The sequence below is a fragment of the Nyctibius grandis genome, chromosome 4, assembly GCF_013368605.1.
Source record: "Nyctibius grandis isolate bNycGra1 chromosome 4, bNycGra1.pri, whole genome shotgun sequence".
Classification (NCBI taxonomy): domain Eukaryota; kingdom Metazoa; phylum Chordata; class Aves; order Nyctibiiformes; family Nyctibiidae; genus Nyctibius; species Nyctibius grandis.
In genome coordinates this window covers 26,857,725-26,878,776 of record NC_090661.1, presented here as the reverse complement: position 1 = coordinate 26,878,776, position 21,052 = coordinate 26,857,725, and the positions used below count along the sequence as shown (strand labels likewise).

Here is a 21,052-nt window from a genome sequence, read left to right as displayed (position 1 = left end):
CTTATTATTTCTGCCAATTTGCCTGATGTGAATGTAATTTTTTTCTGGCCTGTAGTTGCAGGGATCCCTGCTGTAGCCATTACAAAGAATTCAGTTTACTGTTTTGATTTTCCATTCCTTTGCTACAAGGTGATTATAAGTGAGAGGTTACTTACTACTGTTAATGATTAAACTATTGCATTCTTGAACTTCTTTAGAACTGTTGGAAGAATACCATCTGTTCCTGATAACTTGTTATATTAATTTATTGAATTTGTTTGATAACCTGTTCTACTAACACTGTTGTTTGAGATAGACCAACACTTGCTCTTACAAAGAAGGTACCTGATTTGTGAGTCTACTTAAGCTCCTGTGTTATGAAAAACAGATTGAAAAAAAGTCAGTATTTTCTTTGCAAAGTATTCTAAACAATTCTTATATACTCTCATAATTTGTTGACCTTGGAGTCTCTAGTAAGCTATCTGCTTTGGATGAAAGGTTTAGTATTCATTTTTATGTCTTTAATGTAGGAGAATTTATAGTCTTAACTACATAATAATTTGGTCATGCTTGTAACTTTTTAAAAGGATACTTTCTTTGGTAATTATAATAGTCACCTTTACCTGCTGTTTTAATTAAGACCCTGAGATCTTTCCAGGTGGCAGAGTCCACTTCTCAATTAAAAGAGTTCCTCTTCTTGAAATTAATCACAGCTGTAGTGAGTTTTTTTACTTTGTTGCTCCTAGAAGGAGGTAATATCTGAGTATATTATGCAGACTGTTACAAAGTAGTCCTCCAGCAGAAACTTTTTGATCTAAGTTCTGCAAACTGCTTATGATTAAGTCAAGAGTTTTTCATAGTAGCTTTTCTCTTAAGCAGTAATTTTGTGATGTCTGTAGCATCTCTTTATTCTGATCGCAATTCCCAGCATATTTACCCAATCAGTAGAGGAATATTTGAAGTCTCCTATTACTTTTTCTTTCCTCTGCTTCCACAGACTTTGTGATTTCACTTAGTGTATTGCAGCCACAGTCAACCATTTTCTGGGTGATTGGTAGTATAGATGTGAGAATACACTTTCCCATTTAAACCTTAAACGTCAGTCCCTCAGGGTTTTATATTAATCCTTCCTGCAAATAACTGGGCTTGCTTCTCCTATAGCAACAATCCTCTGTGGGCTGGGCATGGCCTATTCAGTTTTGTATAATGTGCGTTCTTTTTACTTGCGCTATGGTCTATAAAGATTGTTGAAGAAACCACTATCTTCATGAAGACACTCCCACACTTTTGCCAAGCTAAAGCAAAAGCTATATAAAGCTTTAGATGTGCTGATCAGTTAAGTCTTAAAATCTGTTCTAGATAGAATGAGGAGATTCTTAAATTCATGGAATGACGTTTTGCCAAGTAGAAAAATCTCCTTGACAGAAAGTAGTTACATTGTCTGTCATCATTCGTGAATGTTAATGACAATACATTTAGCTTAATTGCAATCTAATGTATTTTTATAAACCAGAATTATAATTTCAGATTTTTTTTTATTCTTTTCACAGAATATAAATGAAGAATGATGTGATATTAATGCTTTCTATGTACAGCCCCATAAGGAGCTTCTCTAAGGAGCTGCAGTAAGATAGACACTGAGAGTAATTTTTCTCCGGTACAATGTGGTGAAGCAGAGGAACTCAATTTGTCCACTTTTGTACAGGCTAAGGACTTAAAATGTTTGTTATTTTGTGAGTGGAAGCAGTTCTGGAGTGAATTGAACTTCTGAAAATGCGGCCATGGACTGGTTCCTGGCGTTGGATTATGCTCATCCTCTTTGCTTGGGGAACTTTGCTCTTTTATATTGGTGGACACCTGGTACGAGACAGTGAGCACCCAGATCACTCTAGTCGCGAATTATCCAAGATACTTGCTAAACTTGAACGTTTAAAGCAGCAAAATGAAGACTTAAGGCGGATGGCAGAATCTCTCAGGTACGATCTAAAAGTAATTAAAACTTTTCAGAAAATGGTTGAAATATGAAATATCAGTAATTAAATTGAAGGAGTTGTTTGTGGATATTCTTGTAAAATCTTGTTTAACATTTAAAAGTATAGATAAGTGTTTTAATCAGTGCTATAACTAACTGAAAATATATTGCAAAAACCTTTAAACAAACAATGTACATTTAGTTTTGGTCTAATATACTCATTATTTAACAGTCATTATTTAATGGTGTCCAAGTGTTACTGTCACAATAACAGAGTTCCGTAGGTGATTAACTCAATGCCAACTTCAAATAAGTGCAGTTATTATGACGTTCAAACCAGCTGGAACAACTAGTGACTTTTCTACACTTCTGCATGCAGTAACTGTAAGAGCACGTTTTAGAAGTGCTGAAAAACATTTCTACAGCTTGTTGAAGATAAACGTGGACTTGCTGAAGATGAGCTGCAGTAGACTGCTGCATTATATGAATTCTTTTAACTAAGTTTTTTTCCTTGCCTTGCTGCTAAACTTGTAGCAATACTTGTAAAATAGTAGGATCATCTCCCTTTTTATGATTATTTGTTACATTATAAATGTGGACATTTACAATTTAAAGTGTTTTCTTTCACCTTTTCAGACAGAAAACTTTTAACATAGACTTCTGGTATCTCCATTCCTAAGAACTTGCAAGGGAGAGCTTCTTAGGCAGGATGTGTGCTAGAGTCAGATTGGACCTAAGTATGTGGTCATCACCACACACAATGTAAAAGTCCTGATGGATCATGGGGACAAGTGGAGAGGCTTCATATGTTGTAGGAAGCTAAAGAAGAACAAAGCTCAAAACAAGATTTTACAGAATGGGTGATTATTTTTAAAATCTCTAAGTGAGCTGAATTCACTTACTCTCTCTTTCACAACCACATACTTACAAGCACCAGGACACGTGTATCAGTGGTCTGGCCAGAATCACCTGTGTAGAACATGGAGAGCAAGGGGCACTGGCGGTTGAGTCTTCATCATGTCTCTTGGGTGATTCTTGCTTGGCAATGAGAAACTGATTTTGGATTTGCCTTTTGATACCCTTTAGGAGCAGATGCCCTTTTGGATCATCTACGTTGCTATTTTGCTTCATAAATCATAGGAAAAGTTATGGAATTCCACAAATCTCTTTATTCTCCTTACTAGGGTGTTTTATAGTTCTAGTCCTGTTCTTGTTACTTTGTCTTTAAGTGAGTTTGTTTCTCCCCCTTATCTGAATGAAATCACACGTATGGACTCTGTACCAGTGAAGCGAATACCTTTCCTCTTAACCCTATTCTGATGTTCTTCTGGTGCATTCTCTCTCTTTCATTCGGGCTTTTGATCTGGTAGCCTGGGTAGACTTCCCTGCCTTACTGAAATTTCTTTCACTGCACTCTGTTCCTGGTTTCTGGAATGCACTGTAGATATAGCTGCATGCTGACAAGGCTTCATACTTAGAAAAACAAATGTCTTAGTCTTGAACGTGTCAGCCCGGAGGAAGTACCTTGGCATTCATGTGGTGCTGCACAGAGAGGGAGAAATGCTGCTGACCCAAGCGCCCTCTACACTAAGCATAGATAATCTTCACGTTGGGTAATATGGCCATGAATGACTGAGTGGGCTGTAGTTTTCTAAGCTCAATTTATTAATATATGATAACAACTGCACTGGCATAGGTTTAATATATTTTTGTTGACAAAACAGTGTAATGTAGAGTATGCTGCTGTGAAGAAAGTTAAGCAAGATCCTATATTTGAATAAATACAATATCTTTAAATTCCTTTAATATTAGACAATAATAGTCAACCTTAGGGTTTCTTGCCTCAGAGGGGGAAATATTTGGCCCTGAATGTAAAGATTACTACCCTCCATGCTTTCAGCCCCCCGTGTTTGGCTGACTTAAATAAAGGGTAATGTGATTTATTGCAGTCATTGAAATATAACCAGTTCAAATTACACAGTGACTAGGAGAGAGTAAATGTTCTTGATTTTACTGATGACAGGGTACAGTTTTCCTCTCAAGAAGGAAGCAAGTAGAGACACAAGATGCATAGATACAGGCTAAGCTATATTTTAGGCAGTGATTATTTTTCTAAACACCTTTCTCTGTTTCCCCAACCTATCTGTATTAAGATAAATATTACATTTTCAGTAGTCAAGTTTTAAATAATAGCTTGTACTGTTGATAATTTTCCATGATTTATAGAAATTAAAACATTAGTTTAGTTCTAGTCTAAACATGTCAGAATAGAACATTCCAACATTCCTTCTCTATGCTTTAGTTAGTTGCTGCTAGTTTCTAGATTTAGATTAGATGATCCAAAAGTGTTTTAACTGGACTCTGTTCAGGTTCTTTTTTATGGATATGTTGCTGCAAAATATTTCTGAGACTTTTCTTCAAAGTGGTTGTGTGTAACCACAGGAGAATTGGAAACTCTTGCATGAGAAAGCTTAAAATGACTTTAAATGTCAATTTGAACAGCAACACATCTCCAGGTTCAGTAGTCAGTGCTGGCCCAAAATGAGCCAGCTTGGGACTGGAAGATATTCAGGCATAGGTTTTTGCTGGAAGTGATCTGAGATGGGTGAAGTACTAGACTTTGAGGGAAGTGATGTATCACGAAGTAGAGCCTTTTCATTATTTTTATTGGGGGAAACCCATGACACTGTTTTTATAGAAACTTCACAAATAGATTTGAGAAATATCCTAGTCAACCTGCATCATTAAAGTATTAAATCATAAATGTGATATAGAATTTCAATATCTCGTTTCTTTGTTTGCCAGATAGAACAAGTGGTGTTAAAAGTAACTGTTAGATTTAAAATTGTCCTATTTACAGTTTTATAGCAATATGGCTATTTAAAAACAGTCCTTGGATTCAGTATCTATATCCTGGAAGAGATCACTGCTGCTATGAGCATGTATTAAAGAAACAAAAACAATTCTTAACTTCAGAAAGACAGAAAAGATTACTTTTGCTCTAGTTAACATCTTAAAATGAAGACATAATTTGTTTTAGGCTTTGCTGATCAAAGGCAGAAAGGCTGGAACTATTACTTGAATATGATTTAAGTGCTAGTAGTTTTGTTTTTGTACTGAAAATTCTAATTACTGATACTGGCTGTGAAACCTGAGTGGTTAAGATGAGAGTCTTTACATCAGTGTAGCTCATGAAGGTAAACCCTATTGCCAAGTTGGATTTTTGTTACACTGAGGTAAAAACTTGTTTTTGCTGCCCTTCTCCACTAACATTTTATATCTAGAGAACTAGAGAGTTTTTTATTTCAACAGAAAAGCAGCACACTTTTTGCAGTGAAGATATAGAATATATTATGGCATGCAACAGGGTTAAGCTAATGCATGAATTTAAGCATATTTCAATAATAACTCTAACTTAAGGTTACTCTGGGATGAATTTAAACAAGACGAGAGTGCCTGCCTGGAAAATTGTAACAGTAAACAGGCATCTGATTAACTACACTAGTTAAAGTATAACATAATTTTGACATAATTAGATAAAACTTTTCAATAGTAAAAAGCTTCAAGTTAACAGAATTTATCTTAGTGGGCAAAGAAGCTTTGTGAATGGTAGAAAATTACCATAATATCTGGCTGTGCCATTAGAAATAGCTAGTTTGGGCAGGGAGGACGGGACAGAAAGCAGATATGGTTACAAGAATTCAGTAGTTTAATAAAAGTATAAGTTGTTGTAACAATTTCCATTTTGATGTTGGAGAAAATGGTATTTCATCTTTAATTACATTGGGACCTTAGTTATATGGTAAAATACATTTCAATAGAATGCATTTCAATTGTCTAGCATTTCCCATTATAATAGGTTCTTCTGACTTCTCTGACTTCCTTCTCACCTCATAAAAGTGTCAGTCCTCTGGGATGGTTGAAAAGAGGAGCTGGGCTGTGCCTAGTTTCATCCATCCATCCATGGATGCATGCATCCATGCATCCATGGAATGCCAGCATACAGTGACAAGAAGTGATCTTTCCATTCTGAGATTTGAATGCTCTTTTGCTGCAAGTTTATGTAGCAGCTCCTCATCCCCAAAGACAACAGCAACAACAAAAAAAATGAAAACCAAAAACATGCGTTATGAAACACACCTTATGTGCACGCAAAATCAACCATTCAAAAGCTGAGAAATGTCCTATATGCTTTATAAAATCTTGCTTAGCCCTTTTTTGCTGTATGATACTTAAATCACATTTGATCTTGTAATTTTTCCCCTGGTTGCTTCATTTCACACAGGATGAGTGAGGAGTAGGATTAAGGTTTTAGGGCAGTAATAGGTCTGTTTGAGTTTTTTTGTTTTGGTTTGTTTTGTTTTTTCCCCAACATTTGTATGTTTTATTTCACAAACTATGTCTTGTTCTTCTGATTTTTTGTTTTTTTTTAAATATTTGTTATTTATTACCCATATTGGTTAAGAATAGTTCATATATTTGTAAGGATTTTTGGTGAGGTTGTTTTGAGATACTTTTTTTATATATGTACTTTTGCAATAGTGCGAGTTGGAACAATCACATTTTTTTTGAAAATTTCCTGAAATAAAAATATTCCTTTAGGAACTGAGTATACTTTTGTGGTGTGCTTCTGATGACTTAAAATGACTTCAGGCACAGCTTAGTTTTTTACAGTGTATTTGAAAAGCCTTAGGTGAGAAGTTACTGTAGTTTTTCTTTTGCCAATATGATGCTTTGCAAAAACCTTACATGGAGGCTATAAAGAGGCACAGATGTATATTAGTGATGCAGAATCACAAGATAAATGGAGTTAAAGGCATTTTGTATTGCTTGAGTTTTAGTGCATGAATATTGTGGTATAGTGAGATTTGGAGAGTTACCATATATTGTTTATAAACAATATTGTGTGAGCAAATCTGGGTTGATTTTAGAAGCAGCCTAGATCCCATTAGTGTAAAATAGTAATAAAACTGAGTTTTTTATAGATTGTTATTTTACTATTCTATATCTAGTAGAATTGGAGGAGTCCTTTCAAGAACACTTATAGATGTCGTAGGTCTTGCAGCAAAAAGGGAAATCTTTACTACAATTCTTGTAGTTATTTAAGGGAAACTCGATAGGGAGTAGTAATCAAATCAAAGTATTACATAATGTTGTTTCATTGTTTGCCCATAAAGTAGTTTTACCTGAAAATTTTATTTACTAGTAGGATTATGATATGACTGCTAAATGCTGTCACTGTTGCATCTAGATCATCTAAGGCTTTTTAAAAGAGGAGAGCTTAAAATTACTACTTTTGTAATGTCTAATTTTCTTAAATGGAAACTGGAAAAGTTGTGTATATGCCTTCATCTGTGTCCTAGACTTCCTTTCTTGCAATACATGAACGGTTCATAGTATTCATGTGCTTCTTTGTGTCTTGCTGGGTGATAGTCAGATTTTTATCTTTTATGTTATATTGGTGGTATCCTCTCCTGGAAGATAAGCCCGGCAGTATAAGCACGAGTAATTTCAGAGTTCTCTTCAGGGAAATAGAGAATCTTGTTGAATGTATTCATATTGTGTTCATATTACTAATACATCACATTCCATATGCATTTGCTTCCTAGAGTCTCAGTATTACGTTTTGTAAATATTACATTCTTTTAATAAATACGATAACCTGTTTCTTATCTGAACAGGATCACGTGTTATAAAGTAGAACAGGAATGGAAAAGAGCAAAATATAATCAAACAAATAAAACCAAACACCAATATTTCTAGACATTATTCTCATAGTTCTGAGTGTGGCTTCAGAAAGAAGAGGTAGGATTTTAATTTTGAAAGAGCACTATAGTTGCTTTAATGTGGTTGGTGCTGAGGCTGGGATAGAATCCAAACTCAGGATCAATTAATCATAAGCAAATCTATTAAAGTACTTCTATCGATTACTGTGGGCAGTTGTTGGGCCCAGTAAGCATGTAGTAAGCGTTGAAAGGGACTTGGCTACAAGAATAGCTTTGGGTTGATAAAAATTTAAATATTATGTTAAAGTACTGTTTTCTATTACATGCATTTAAAGTGCCTCAAGTTTGAAGCTGAGGCTATTGCACAGGCCAGTGCGTGAGGGAGGAAAATCATTGACCTATATGGTGTGCATCTCTGCTCTTATTGGTTTTTGTGCAATTCTGAATTAAGAGAAGGGACACATCTTCAGTGGATATAAATCAGTGCTGATCAGGGCTGTGCTGATTTAAATTCATAAGGGAAGCTGCTTGCTATTTATTTGCAGGTAACATTGAAAGTTTTATCTCAGTTTTATTTACTGAGGAGGTTTTATCTTAGAAGGGTGAAGTGACAACTTATATTCTTTTTGTTTGTTTGCGTCTGTTAGTGGTCATTAATAATTAAACATCACTTTCTTCTTGGGGGAAAAAAAAACTGAAAGAAGAAAAGCCAATCATAATGTGGCTGTAGTTAGTTATAAAGCTTCCAGCTCCATACAAAGAACTCAGAAAGATATAAATGAAAGAATGAGAAAATATTTGAATGTGAACTTGTGGAATCTTACATTTTTCCTTTTGCTGATAAATTAGTGTAACCTTTTAAATACCGTGGAAATAGGAAAAGGTTAAAATGTTTTTTATAATTTATTTTTTGTTTAAAAATTTTTTTACAATTATTTTACACAGTATGGCACTTCTTTCAGCTAAATTGAATGTCACTACAATTAATTTTTGAACGGTTCTTTTTGCCTTCAAAGATTCAGATTAGAGATTGCTATTTTGCTGTTGCCCCTCTATGTTACCTGAAGGTGATGAGAAAGTGGCCTCGGTGATACGGAAGATGTACACAGAATTCTTTTTTCTGTCTTTAAGTGTAGCTGGATTGCTAAACAAGGGACAAAGCAGTAATGGGTTATCTCTACAACATAATCTTTTTAATGTTGAAAATTATACAGTAATATCTTTATTTGATATGAGTTCATTATGGAAAAGATAATTTATATTTAATATAAAATGCTAGGAAACAGCATGCAGAAATCACACCTTGTAAGTACTGAGAAAAATAGCTCAAACAAACCCACTGTTTAGTGTATTATCATGGCTGCCTATATAAGCGATTATAATTTTATTTCATGTTTATAACTTAATTTACAATGTTGTCATAGCAATAAGTGAAGAATATTCTGTGCTAGATGCTTACTGACATGCTCTTCTATTGTTGATTAGAATCATCATACTTTACTTTCTTTAAACTCACTTCTCAAATTTTAAGGAGCAAGTCAGTTGTCAGGACTTATTTTGGTATGAAAACTTATGTATATGTTTTTCAACAGGAATTCTTATTCATAAGTATGCGTTATTCCTAGGATATTCTCACTAAAAATTATCATCATAGATGATGCTGTGAGTATAGATAAGGATTTTAATTCAAACACTTTTCCCTCAAATGTTGCCTTATCTCCAACTCAGTTTATGTACTTGTAGAGGGCAGTAACAAGCAAGCTGTGCTTGTTGCAGAGAAGAACCTTTTCCTTAATTTTGAGACTGGATGAAAGTGAGGAAGACAGCAATTCCAAGTCTGATGAGGTAATAGATGTAGAGACAAAACTGCAAAAAGAATAAGTTATTTTAGTTTTATCCTAAAGTGATATAACTCTTGAAAGTCCAAACAACTAGCTTAGGAGAATGCCTCTCACCCCCATCCTAGCTCTTTTTGCCTAGCAACCTAAGTATAGTAAACTTTTTTATTGCAGTATGCCAAAACAAACTGAGTGTTAAATGGCATGTACTTTCTTTTTTAAAATCTTTATTATATCAAATGGTCAGAATTATTGTGCTTCTTTCATATCATCCACAACAGTCCTTCTGTAGGATTCTGTAATTGCTACTTTAACAGACTTTCCTTCTGTTCAGAGGATCTGTGTGCTGTCTGAAGATTTCTTATGGTAATGATTTTGTATCCTTTTGCCTTATTGTTCTTCACAAATTCTGGCTTTAGGGAATGTGACTTATACAGGATAAACCATTCAATTTTTTTCCGGTAATTTTGTGGTTAGTTGTCCTGTCACAGTCCAAATTGTGATACCAAGTTGGCAGATCACAAATATATTTCAACCTTGTGGTTTTAAACTGGTGTAAGAGCTTACATGTGTTTCAGTATGCTTTTAAAAGGTGTGTTTGTATTGTCTTGTACATGGCAATACAGTACCGTATCTCAGTATGGTATCATACTGTACATTTGTTGTAGAAACAAATTCACAAATAGATTGTTCATCCTGAGGGAGTATATTTAGGGAGTGCACATGTCTAAAATTAGAATATTTTCCTCAGTATTGTCAAGCTTATTCTCTCAGTGCATAAAAAAGCGGATATATGAGCAGTTATTGATAATTCCTTTTATTTACCATGGTATCTTTAAAACACAAATTAGTATTTTTCAATAATTTAATTACCCCTAATTTGCTTTCAATAAGGAGCTTTAAGAGTGCAGATTTTTTTCCTAAATTTCTGTCAGGCTACGTAGCTTCCTCTTTACTACTCCCACCACCCTCTGAAAAAGGGCTCTTAAGTGCTATGCTTTGTGTGATATACTTTCCTGATGCTCGCATTAAATATTTATTCCCTTCAAATATTCCAGTGAAAATGGACTCTTCATCAGCTCCTAAATTTTTATTGGTATTTAATTATCCAGATCTGAGAGACATTAAAGTTAATGACATCTCAGTAGGATCTTCAGAATGGTGTCGTTTCTGGTTTAGGGTGAAGATACTCCCTCTAACCACTGTTTTCTTTATGTTAGAGGCATTTTTCTCTGGCAAGGCGTCTTCCCACGTGGTGCCTTGAAACTCTGTGTATGTGCATGTGGAGAGAATATCCCTCTCTTTTTATGCTCATATTCCATTACGAATGAAGAATCATCTTCATGTTCTGCAAGAATTCTGTATTCTTTACAGTTCTCAAGACTTTTCTTTACCCATAGGCTTCCTCTTTTCCTTTTCAAGATCAGCTCTTACAAAAGTCTTATAAAAGCTGGGGTAATTTTTAATCCGTGAATCCACCAGAAGTGTCATTTTTCTAGAGATGAAAGGGATTTTTATTTTTCCTGCATTAATTTTTAATTTGTGAGGCAAATAGAAGATAGCATCTAATTTCTGTACTTTAATAATTTCAGTTTATTAGTGTGTGGATTCAAGCTGAGATGATGAGCAAACCTCAGTAATACCCTCGGGGCTGATTTATGGCTCATGGATTTCAGGATACGTATTTCCATACTTCTCCTGTGCTCACATACCGGATGTTTCACAAATGGATGTTACAGTTGCTGGTGGTGTTTTAGTTGACCAGCAGTTTAGAATACCAGAGTTCTCATAAAAAATTATCATGATGGTACATTTAAGAAGCTAGGATCTTGTTCTGAGTCCAAAAAATACATTGAAATCATCCTGTGCCAATATGTAGGAAGACTTAACTTAAAAGTGGAGTTCCAGTGCTGGAGCTCTGGTCTTCTAAGAATATACGGCCAGCATTCAAGACGAGAATGTATTTCATGTATGAACATAAGCAGCCAGAACATGAGTCTTGTGAAGGCACATCCCTTGATTAGGCTTTGCTTGTGTGCCAGTCAGTCCAACAAATTTTCTGAGTTAAGCTGCTGCAAATACTATTTTCACAAGTAGAGCCTAGGATTGGTCTTGTCAGTGAGTGGAAGTCTTGTGACAGCACAGTTTAACACCGAGTTGAATCTCTGTGCTGCAGCTGTGTTATGCACTGTTTTTCTCCTATGGGATTGAAGTTTTAAAATCCTTATTTATGTTAATGTGTTTAATTTCTTCTGGTTTTAAGAAAATGCCAAGAATTATCATCAAAACAGTATGGAACCCAAAAGAGAGGAGAGCTGAGTTGTTAATGCAAATAATTTATCAAATAACAGTTATATTGATAAATCATATAATTTCTTTATTTTCTATATCCTAGGATACCGGATGGTCCCATTGATCAGGGACCAGCTGCAGGAAAAGTACATGCTTTAGAGGAGCAACTTTTAAAGGCCAAAGAACAGATAGAAAACTATAAGAAGTGGACAGGAGATGGTTGGTAGATAAGTTTTCTTTTACTTCTAAAACAAGTTTTGGTATTCCATATAAAAAATAATGGAGCTACAAGTGCTGATATTTTTATGCTTCTTTTTTTTTTAAAAAAAAAAACCAAACAAAACAGGAGGCCTTGGAAAAGACCATGAAATATTGAGGAGGAGGATTGAAAATGGGGCTAAGGAACTTTGGTTTTTCCTCCAGAGTGAATTGAAGAAGTTCAAAAATCTAGAGGGAAGTGAACTGCAAAGACGCATTGATGAATTTCTGTCTGATTTGGGTCATCAGGAAAGGTACTTACATTAGTTGATTCTGCATATGTGTTGTAAGGATTATGGATTGATTTAAATAAACTACGGATACACTGCTTAAAAATCTCAGGATAAATTACGGGTATGTGGGCTAAAATATCATGTCTGAAGCATGAACATAAATTATTACTTCTATTTCATGGAACGTAAAGTATATATCCAGCTTATGTCACTACAGCTTAGAGTATGACCCTTTAACTTGATATGTTTTCATTTTTTTAATCAGAAGTCTTAGGTCCTGGATGCCAGTTCTTGCTTTTCAGTTGCATCTGTCTATATATACACATATGTGCATATTTGTACAAATAACAAAACCATTAAAAAACCTTAAAAATATTTAATTTAGGTATCTGATTGTGCCTTTCATAAAGACGAGAATGTAAGTTACATTTATCATTGGGATGTTATATAAATGGAATTACTTTAAAATTGGGTAATATCTTAATTTCAGGATTGTCATTCTGAAAAATCACTTCCTTTTGTAATTAGAATTTAACAGAATATTTCATATACAAATGACCTTTAATTACACTGTCATTATTATGTTGTTCAAAGATGTGTTGGAATTATATTTTCAGTTGTTGATCTTCTGGCGTCCCCATTGTTGAAGTGCCTGTTGTATTATACAAAAACATTCTGTATGAGTTTTGTTCATGCTGAACAAAATTAATCCAGGAAATGTTAAAAATTCAGTAAAATCTTTCTGTAAGCCTGTTATATTTATAATTCTGTTCCCAACAGGATTGCAATGGCAATTTGTGTCTCATTAGTAAACAGTCATAAGAAAATAGTTGAATTAACTAAATATGCTACCTTAAACAAGTATCTTTCCCAAAAAAGATGAGATCTGCATGTGTGAACATCAGTAGTAAAGCATGAGCCTTCAAAAATAATACTGTAGTAAAAGGAAAAAATAGTAAGAATTTTCAGTTCTTTCGAAATAATGTAAACACTATTTAAATCAGTTTAAAAAGAAACTGAATTTGATTATTAATGTGGGCAAATAATATAGCCCATTAAATTTTGTAATTTAATCTTCCACAATTCCAAAACCCAGTTTATCACACATTGATGGAGTTTAAAGTGGGAAGGGACTATTCAATTATCGAGAGTTGTTATCTATATGAAATAAGCCATTACATTTTATCCAATTATTTCTCTGCTGAGTGCAATTATGTATGTTTGACTAAAATAAAAGTAGTGCTTGGCTGAAGCAGAGTTTTCCAAAAGACTTGATCTTCAGTTAAACAATCAACTGACAGAGAAGCTGCCACTTCCCTGGACGGTTTGTTTCAATAGTCACCTCCACTCAGAAATATTTGTTCTCAAGAGAAGTTATTTCTGTTTGGGTTTCTTGCACTTCAGGTCATTGATTCTCGATGTACCTTTTAAACTACCTGTGCCAAAACTGGAACAAATAGTCTAACGCCAGACTTACTGATATCCATGATGGCAACAAAACCACTTGTGTACACAGTACTGCTGTGTTTATATGGCCAGGATCACATCAGGCAGTTGCCATGGTGGAATCTTGAATAAAGTTGTGTGTTTAATGGAAGAAGGTTTTTATGTCCCTGCCTCCCAGGATGAATCCTTTTCTTATTCCTTTCCTTCCTACACCAATGACTATTAACTGATTAAGCCCAAATTGCAGGCTTTTGTATTTCTGAAAGCCTTATCTTCACATCTCTCTGTACTTCAGGATGAGGTGAAACTCATACTAGAAATGCATGCTGCTTTACATTGTATAATAAAACTCTGCCTTGTAGACCTCTGGAAGTTTTGAGATAAATCCCACTGTGAAAGTCTGAAACCACTGTGGTACTAGAAGTTTATATATGATGCAAGCAATCACAGCTGTTCTTTTTACTTTTTTTTTTTTAACTCAATAATTTTTTGTTGAATAAAAGTATTCTTTAGACTGACACAGTGGTTATCAAAAGCAAAATATCTTGGAGTCTGTTGAGTTATAGTAGTAGATCTGTGTAGACCTTCCTCTGTGGTGAGGTCTCCAAAGAAGGCTAAAGTTGTTTAAGCTGAAACCAAACAGCCAGAAACTGGGTTTTATTAAAATAAAATGTAGACAATTTTTTTTTGTACAATATGGAAATTCAAAATGATTGCATAAGAGAAAACAGATACGAAAGTGTTTCTACAATGTTCAGCATGTGTCCTTGCCGTATTTACAACACTGGCTTTGGGCAGTAAAATTACTTTGTGTTGCTGAATTACTCTTCTTGGCTGCCTCTAACCCGGAGGAAATTCATTCTTTCACCTTTGAGGCCAGGCCATCTGCTTCTTTCCCTTTAATCTTTCAGTCTTGCTGTGTGAGTTGCAGGAGTACTCTGAGCTCCTTGTGTGTGCATCCTTTGGCCTGGGATGCACTGCTGTCTCTGGGGTGTTCTTTTCCCTTAGGGTGCACAGTAGCTTCCCAGGGAAGGAGCAGTCTCTTTTTCCCTCCACACAGTCCATCTGGTCTCTTCTCCTGAAAGGAACATAACATAAGTTTAGAATGAGCAAATCAGATGCTCTCATTCACTCTGAGAATCATAGCTTTTTGGTGGTTTTTTTTTGGTATTGCTGTTTTTTGTCTTGTTTTGTTTTGGTTTTTTTTTTTTCTTGAGGTACACGTGGACTTGTTGATTTGTTTAAAGGGATTTAACAAGTTGTCGAATGCCCTTTTCTTGACGGTGATGTCTTAAAAAATTGTTACCTATGATTCCTAGATAAATGGAACATTGCATATGAAGCTGGTATTACTTATTTTTATATAGATACATAAACATGTATCTTGGATATTTTAATATATTATAATCTAATATTTGGATTAGAAAGATTAGTGTTAATTATAAGTACTTAAAGCAGTTTGTAATGCGCTCCTTATGTGGGAGGGCAGATAAAGGGGTGAGTAGTGATCAGATGATGAGATAGCTATGTAAGGAAAGTGGCTAATACTTTTTTTTGTTTGTTTGTGAGGAAAGCTTGTTGTGTCATAGCGAAGACTTGCTTTTTAAGAGATGATAAAGACAGTTTCTAATACTACTTATCTAGAGTCACAGAGTTCTGTGTTAATCTTGGCGCTGTTATACAAATGGTCTACTACTAATATGATGGCACGTCTCTTGTTGGATGCCTTAATCACTATTTCTTGGCTGTGTCCTAGGGTTTGTGTAGATTTCCTCCTGGAGAGTGCTGGTCTTGGCAGATGTTTATGTCCAGTATTTCACTACTGCTTCTGTTTAAGAAACCATGTAGCCCAGCGCAGTGTTTCCTGCTTTATGGAATATGTAATTGTATTCTTGTAGTTGACATAAGGAAGAGGGTTGTTAAGAGTAACTTCATCTTAACAGTGGAAAGACTATTTGATACAGAGTTAACAAAAAAGAACAGATTAATCTTCTAGTTGTCATGGTCGTTTACTGTGTTGGCATTATGTTGTTTGCAAAGTGGCTGTTACTGAGTTAGTTTAGTTCCTTCTCCTCTCGGGGAACAGCTGTCATCAGGGCTTTTGTCGTAGCTGGGCAAGGTTTGATGCATAGTGTTTGGGCATATTTTTACATTTTTTCCTTTGAATTTGATGGAACATATCACAATTTTTTTCTTTGAATTTTTATTTGTTGATGTAAAGTTTCTAGGAGGTTTAAGTATAATTTTGTCATATGGCTGGAATAAACGTTTAGACTGATCTTTAAAAATGTGTTAAGCATGCCCACTCTCCCTCCTTTATTTGTGACAAACAAATACAGATGAAGTATATAGCCAGATTCTTTACTCCATTCTGCTTTCCAGGAGCAAAATGCTTTTAAGAGCAGCTCCAGGATTTAATTTATGATGTGAAACAAAAATAACAACAAAAATTGATATTGTTGGTTAGTAACACACTGAAAGACCAAATTTGACTTACTAAATATCTGCAATGCCACTGTCTGAAATTCTTTCTGCCTTTTTACCACCCACAATAGCCTCTAATAATCCTATGCAGGCTCATCTTTTGTCTGCACTTAGTATCTTGGGCTCATGGATCACAAGTCCATCTACTTTTTAGCTCGCCACATGGAGCCTGACTCTGGTCTTTGTTGTTAGTCTGTCTCTCTTCTAAATCTCTATTAATAAGCTGTCATGATGGTCTGTCACACTGAAAAGAACCTAGCAGATGTAAACCTAAAAAATGCACGTTTCCCAGCAGTAGCAATCAAAGAAAGAAGGTCTCTGTGACTGAAAGTGTGTTAAAATTGTGCTACCCTATAATCATTTCTGTGTGATAACACCTGTGAATTTTTCAGTTTCTGGTTTACTTCAGAGTTTTATAAGAGTAAATTTAAAAAAAAAAAAAAGATTGTGGATACTCTCTGAAAACTCTTGCCTGAATTCATAAAATTTCCCACAAATTATTTGTTGTTCTTTATGGTTTGTACTGAGCAAAGCTGCCTTTCCCTAAAGTGTTGAGTCACTGAGGCTGTGTAAGGACTCTCTCATCATTCCTCTTACGTCAAAAATGATGGAAAATAATCCTATTTCATCTGTAAGGCTGATTATTTTAACTTACCTACTGCCTTTGCTTTGTCATGGTCATTGTGGCCAATAATAAAAAAAGTAAAATTTGGACAACACTTTTATTTCCTTAGAAATAGGAAGAATTAACTGCTGAGAGGGAGAATGTGTTTTGTTTGTTTTTTTTATTGGAAGGCTTTGTATCTTCAGTGATTTTACGCCAATATTTAATAGAAATATATTTCTATAAATTAAAAATAGAGTATGCTAATTACTTACATCACATGTACAGAAAAAGCTTTTTTAAGGGCAGTAAAAGAGAGCATATGAAAATTGTTTAAAATGTGGCTGTGGTTGTGCAGCTGCTTTTAATGATAGTAGAGGATTTTTTTTTTGTTATGTTTATACCTGAAATTTATGGTTTTCTTTAAACATCCAGCATGGTTCCATCCTGATTGGAAGAAAAATATATTTAAACTCCCAAGAAAATGCATGGGTTTCTTTTTTTAATTTGCCTACTACCCTGTCATGCTTTCTATAAATTGGAAAACACTGCTTTAAGAGGAGCAGACTCTTCATCTGTCCAGTTATTTGTATGTAATCCATTGTATTAGAACTACTGCATCATTAATTCTGTTCTAATTGTCCCTAAACTGTGTTTGCATGTTATTTTGAGTATTATGTGTCTTAAATAGTTAGTGATTTGAAACTAGTTACCTAATGATACTTTGTTTATTTTTTGTACAAAGGTAGAGTAGGGTGTTTCAAGCTCAGTTACCTTGTAAAAGAAAATCCAGTTTATATAGTTTGAGATTAGAATGTAAATATGGTACTTCCAATTGATTGACAGAAGGTGAACGTTACTGCTGCTGAACAATTTGGATATAATGTTTAATACAGCAACAGCAGATGATATAGTGAAGTCAGTGTCACTGTTATCCTGTGTAGAAGTATGCGTATGAAAACCACAGTGAGTGTATGAGAATGGAAAGATACAGATCCATAAATCCAGTTATTAGCAAGAGAAGGTTGTCTGATAACTCTGCTGATAAAGATAGCTCTGTCCCAATTTGATTTATCTTGATATTTACCGCTTAAATATTGTGTCATTGGAAATAGTTACCTAATAGAGAAACGTCATCTGCTCCTCTCCCACTTGCTAAGCTTATTTACAAGGGGTAGCTTTAGCTAACTACGTTTGTGGTTCCAGTACAAGTGCTGCCAGTAATGGTGACTTCTACTTCACAGACAAGACCATTTCAAAGATTTTTTGGAAATATGCTTGTCTTCCCCTCACACTCTTTTTTTGTCACCTCCCAAATTTCTCTGCCTTTGTTCTGTTGCATCTCTTCCTAGTGATCAAAATTGCGGCTTATCGACAATTTCAGGCAATAGATTGCAACATCTGAAGTTCAGATGAAAGAATTAAGAAAAGTGGTTCAAACTTAAAACTTTAGCATTGCTTTGGAGAAATGTTTAGAAAGTTTAAATATTCTCAGTCTATAAAACCAGCTCTGAAATTATTGGTTCTGAATTTGGCTACCTGTTACTTGTAGAATAGCCATTAATGTTTTTAAAAATATTTTGAATAGTTTGCCTCTAGTTTGGTATTTCCTCTCAAAAGCCACAGATATGGAAAATATTTTCCTGTGTGGTACTGTTTCGGCTGTTTTTCACAAAATTCCTGAGTAATCTTAGCAAATAAATGTGTAGTGTATTAGATAACCTCAATGTAATATTTGATAGTTCCTCAAAATTCACATTTTGTAGTCTGGATTTGTAATGTAGCCATGAGTCTGTTTTGAATTTTTAATTTTTTATTTTTTTTCCATTTGAGTATTAGTAGCATGCAGTCATTCTAAGCAGGCAGAACAGTTACGTTCTTCCAGAGTCAGAAGAACTCCATGCCATAGAAAATACTGTTTACTAAACCTTCTAATAATATTCTGTAGTTAGTTTTCACTAGTAAAAATTGAAGAATTACTGCTGTACCTGTGCTAAATATATTTGTAATATTCTATTCTATACAAGCAGAGTAAGATGATTGTAGGAGGCAAAGTAACAACGCATTATAATAGAAGCTACTGTAGGAATCACTATTGCACTTTCATCTGGGGCCACTGGATAATGTATCTAGCATGGAACTGTTATTTCTTTTTAGTTTCCTTTAGCACATACAAGAAAAAAATGCTTTATGGCAGGCCTAAGAGTTTTTCTAATTCATCTCCTGTTTAAGACTATAATTACTTATGGGTATGGAATGTATGTTAAATGGAGGACACAGTCAGTCTGTCTTTGCTGCTGTTTGGATTGTGGGGTAGGAGGTGGCATGAAGAAACTGTTTTTGAGGCTAAAATTGAAATATCAGTTTAATTTTTCTTTGATTTCATCTAATCCTCCGATTTAGTAATGTTAAGAATGTTTCCCATTTTTTTAAGATTGTTTTCAATTGTTGTTTACAGGTCAATAATGACCGACTTGTACTACCTCAGTCAAACAGATGGAGCAGGAGATTGGCGAGAAAAAGAGGCCAAAGATCTAACAGATTTGGTACAGAGGAGAATAACTTATCTACAGGTAAGAAGGTAGAGCTTTTAAATCAAGGTAAGCTTTTTTTGTTTTTAATATATATATAGCACTTAGCTATACCCTTGTAATAGAATAATTACATGACAGTTTTAAGTCAATGTTTGTATATGAATGAATTACATACAAAAGAAATTAGAATGTTTGTTTCCAACATTATTTTGTATGTATATGGAATGATAGTATTTCAAGCAAATCTCTGTTTTTTTGTGTTTCTGTTGTCGGTTGTTTTGATTTTTTTGTTTGGTTTTTTTTTTGTTTTGTTTGGATCCTTGGTTTTCACTGGGCTGTACTTACCTGTTTGGATTCTTTGTTTTGTTATAAAAGATAAGTATCTGGTTTCTATTTTTGATTCTTTAGAGTATCAGAATGCATACATATGCTTGCACAGTGTTAAAAATATGAAAGTCCTTGGACGAAACTTCTGAACAAGCAGCTTATTTTTAAAAATATGAGTATGCCAGATTATAGTGCTTGTATAGTATATTGTCCAGTCCTAGACTGTTTCAGCAGCTGATAGATGCTCATATTTGTGAATGCATAAAGCCTTTTCAATATATGTGCTTGTGTGTGTCTATAAAATTTAAACAAAACTTGATCTGAAGGTTTTGGGACTTTTATTCATGTATGAATGCATGCAGCTATTTATATAGTGAGCAAAAAGATATTTGATGTTGTATGTTTTATTTGTACTTTGTTTGTTTTTCCATGCATGTGTGCACCTCACTGCTGTGTTTTATATGGTCACCTCTAATGTCTGATCTTTTCTCTATGTAAATAGCTGAATTTGTTTCTCAGATTTTCATTATTTCCCATTTCGCAGTTCAGCTATTTGAATCTTCTGTGACCAAGCTATGTATTTGTTGCTCATTAGTTAAAAAATGACACCCTTCTGTGGAAAAAACTCCCTGTAAATTATGCAGGAGACATCACTTTATTGTGTTCCTCAACGCCTTGAGAACTGTTCCTCATTCTTTAATTTTTGATGTCACTGTTTGGCAATGGTGTACTGTAACTACTTTTCATGCTGATAAATATGGCCTTTCTCTACCTTTTTCTCTTCTTTCATTGTATCCCTTTGTGGTTTTATCTAAGCATGTATATGTTTCTGGAGAGTGAGTGACTTCCTGTTGTGTGTTTTACAGTGTTCAGGGCCTTAGTTCAAGACTAGGACCTCCAAGTATGTACAATGAATAACAAAAGTAAAAGGAGTTTAGTAGAACAGAAGCTCAAAATTGAAGCATTAAATAAATGCTTACATTGTTTTCCAGTGATTTTGAAGTCAATTTACTTACTGAGAGAAGAGCTGGGAGCCCAGTTAACTTCTAAAATGTATTCAGATGTGTATAGTTTATGATAAAGGGCTTTCCTCTCTATAGAGGTAATTTATTCTCATTTAAAAAAAAAGTAGAAACAATATTAAGAATGAAACCAGTGCTGAGTCACAACACATATAGAATCCTAATATTTCATATATGTAGCACAACTAGTTAAAGCCTTTCAGAGAGTGTATTATATCCTTAGGCACTTCCAAGAAAGGTAAGTATCTTTATCATCATTATCTTGAGAAGGAAAACTCATGATGAGCAAGAGCAGGTGATTTACAGAAAGTTGTGGCAATAGGTTCAGGATTAGAAT

General features: G+C 34.4%; 1 protein-coding gene across 6 annotated transcripts in view; it reads left to right on the top strand.

The window, feature by feature from the left end:
- Positions 1-21,052, top strand: part of FUT8 (fucosyltransferase 8) — a 130,321-nt gene that overhangs the window by 52,815 nt on the left and 56,454 nt on the right. For 5 of the 6 annotated variants that reach the window (XM_068399507.1, XM_068399509.1, XM_068399506.1 and 2 more), the window contains 4 exons: positions 1,530-1,955; positions 11,911-12,026; positions 12,154-12,319; positions 19,291-19,405. In XM_068399507.1, coding sequence (XP_068255608.1) covers positions 1,753-1,955; positions 11,911-12,026; positions 12,154-12,319; positions 19,291-19,405 — 600 coding nt within the window. In that variant the 5' untranslated portion in view covers positions 1,530-1,752. Of the gene's footprint in view, positions 1-1,529; positions 1,956-11,910; positions 12,031-12,153; positions 12,320-19,290; positions 19,406-21,052 lie in introns of those variants that run through there. The other variant, XM_068399511.1, reaches the window with a different exon arrangement.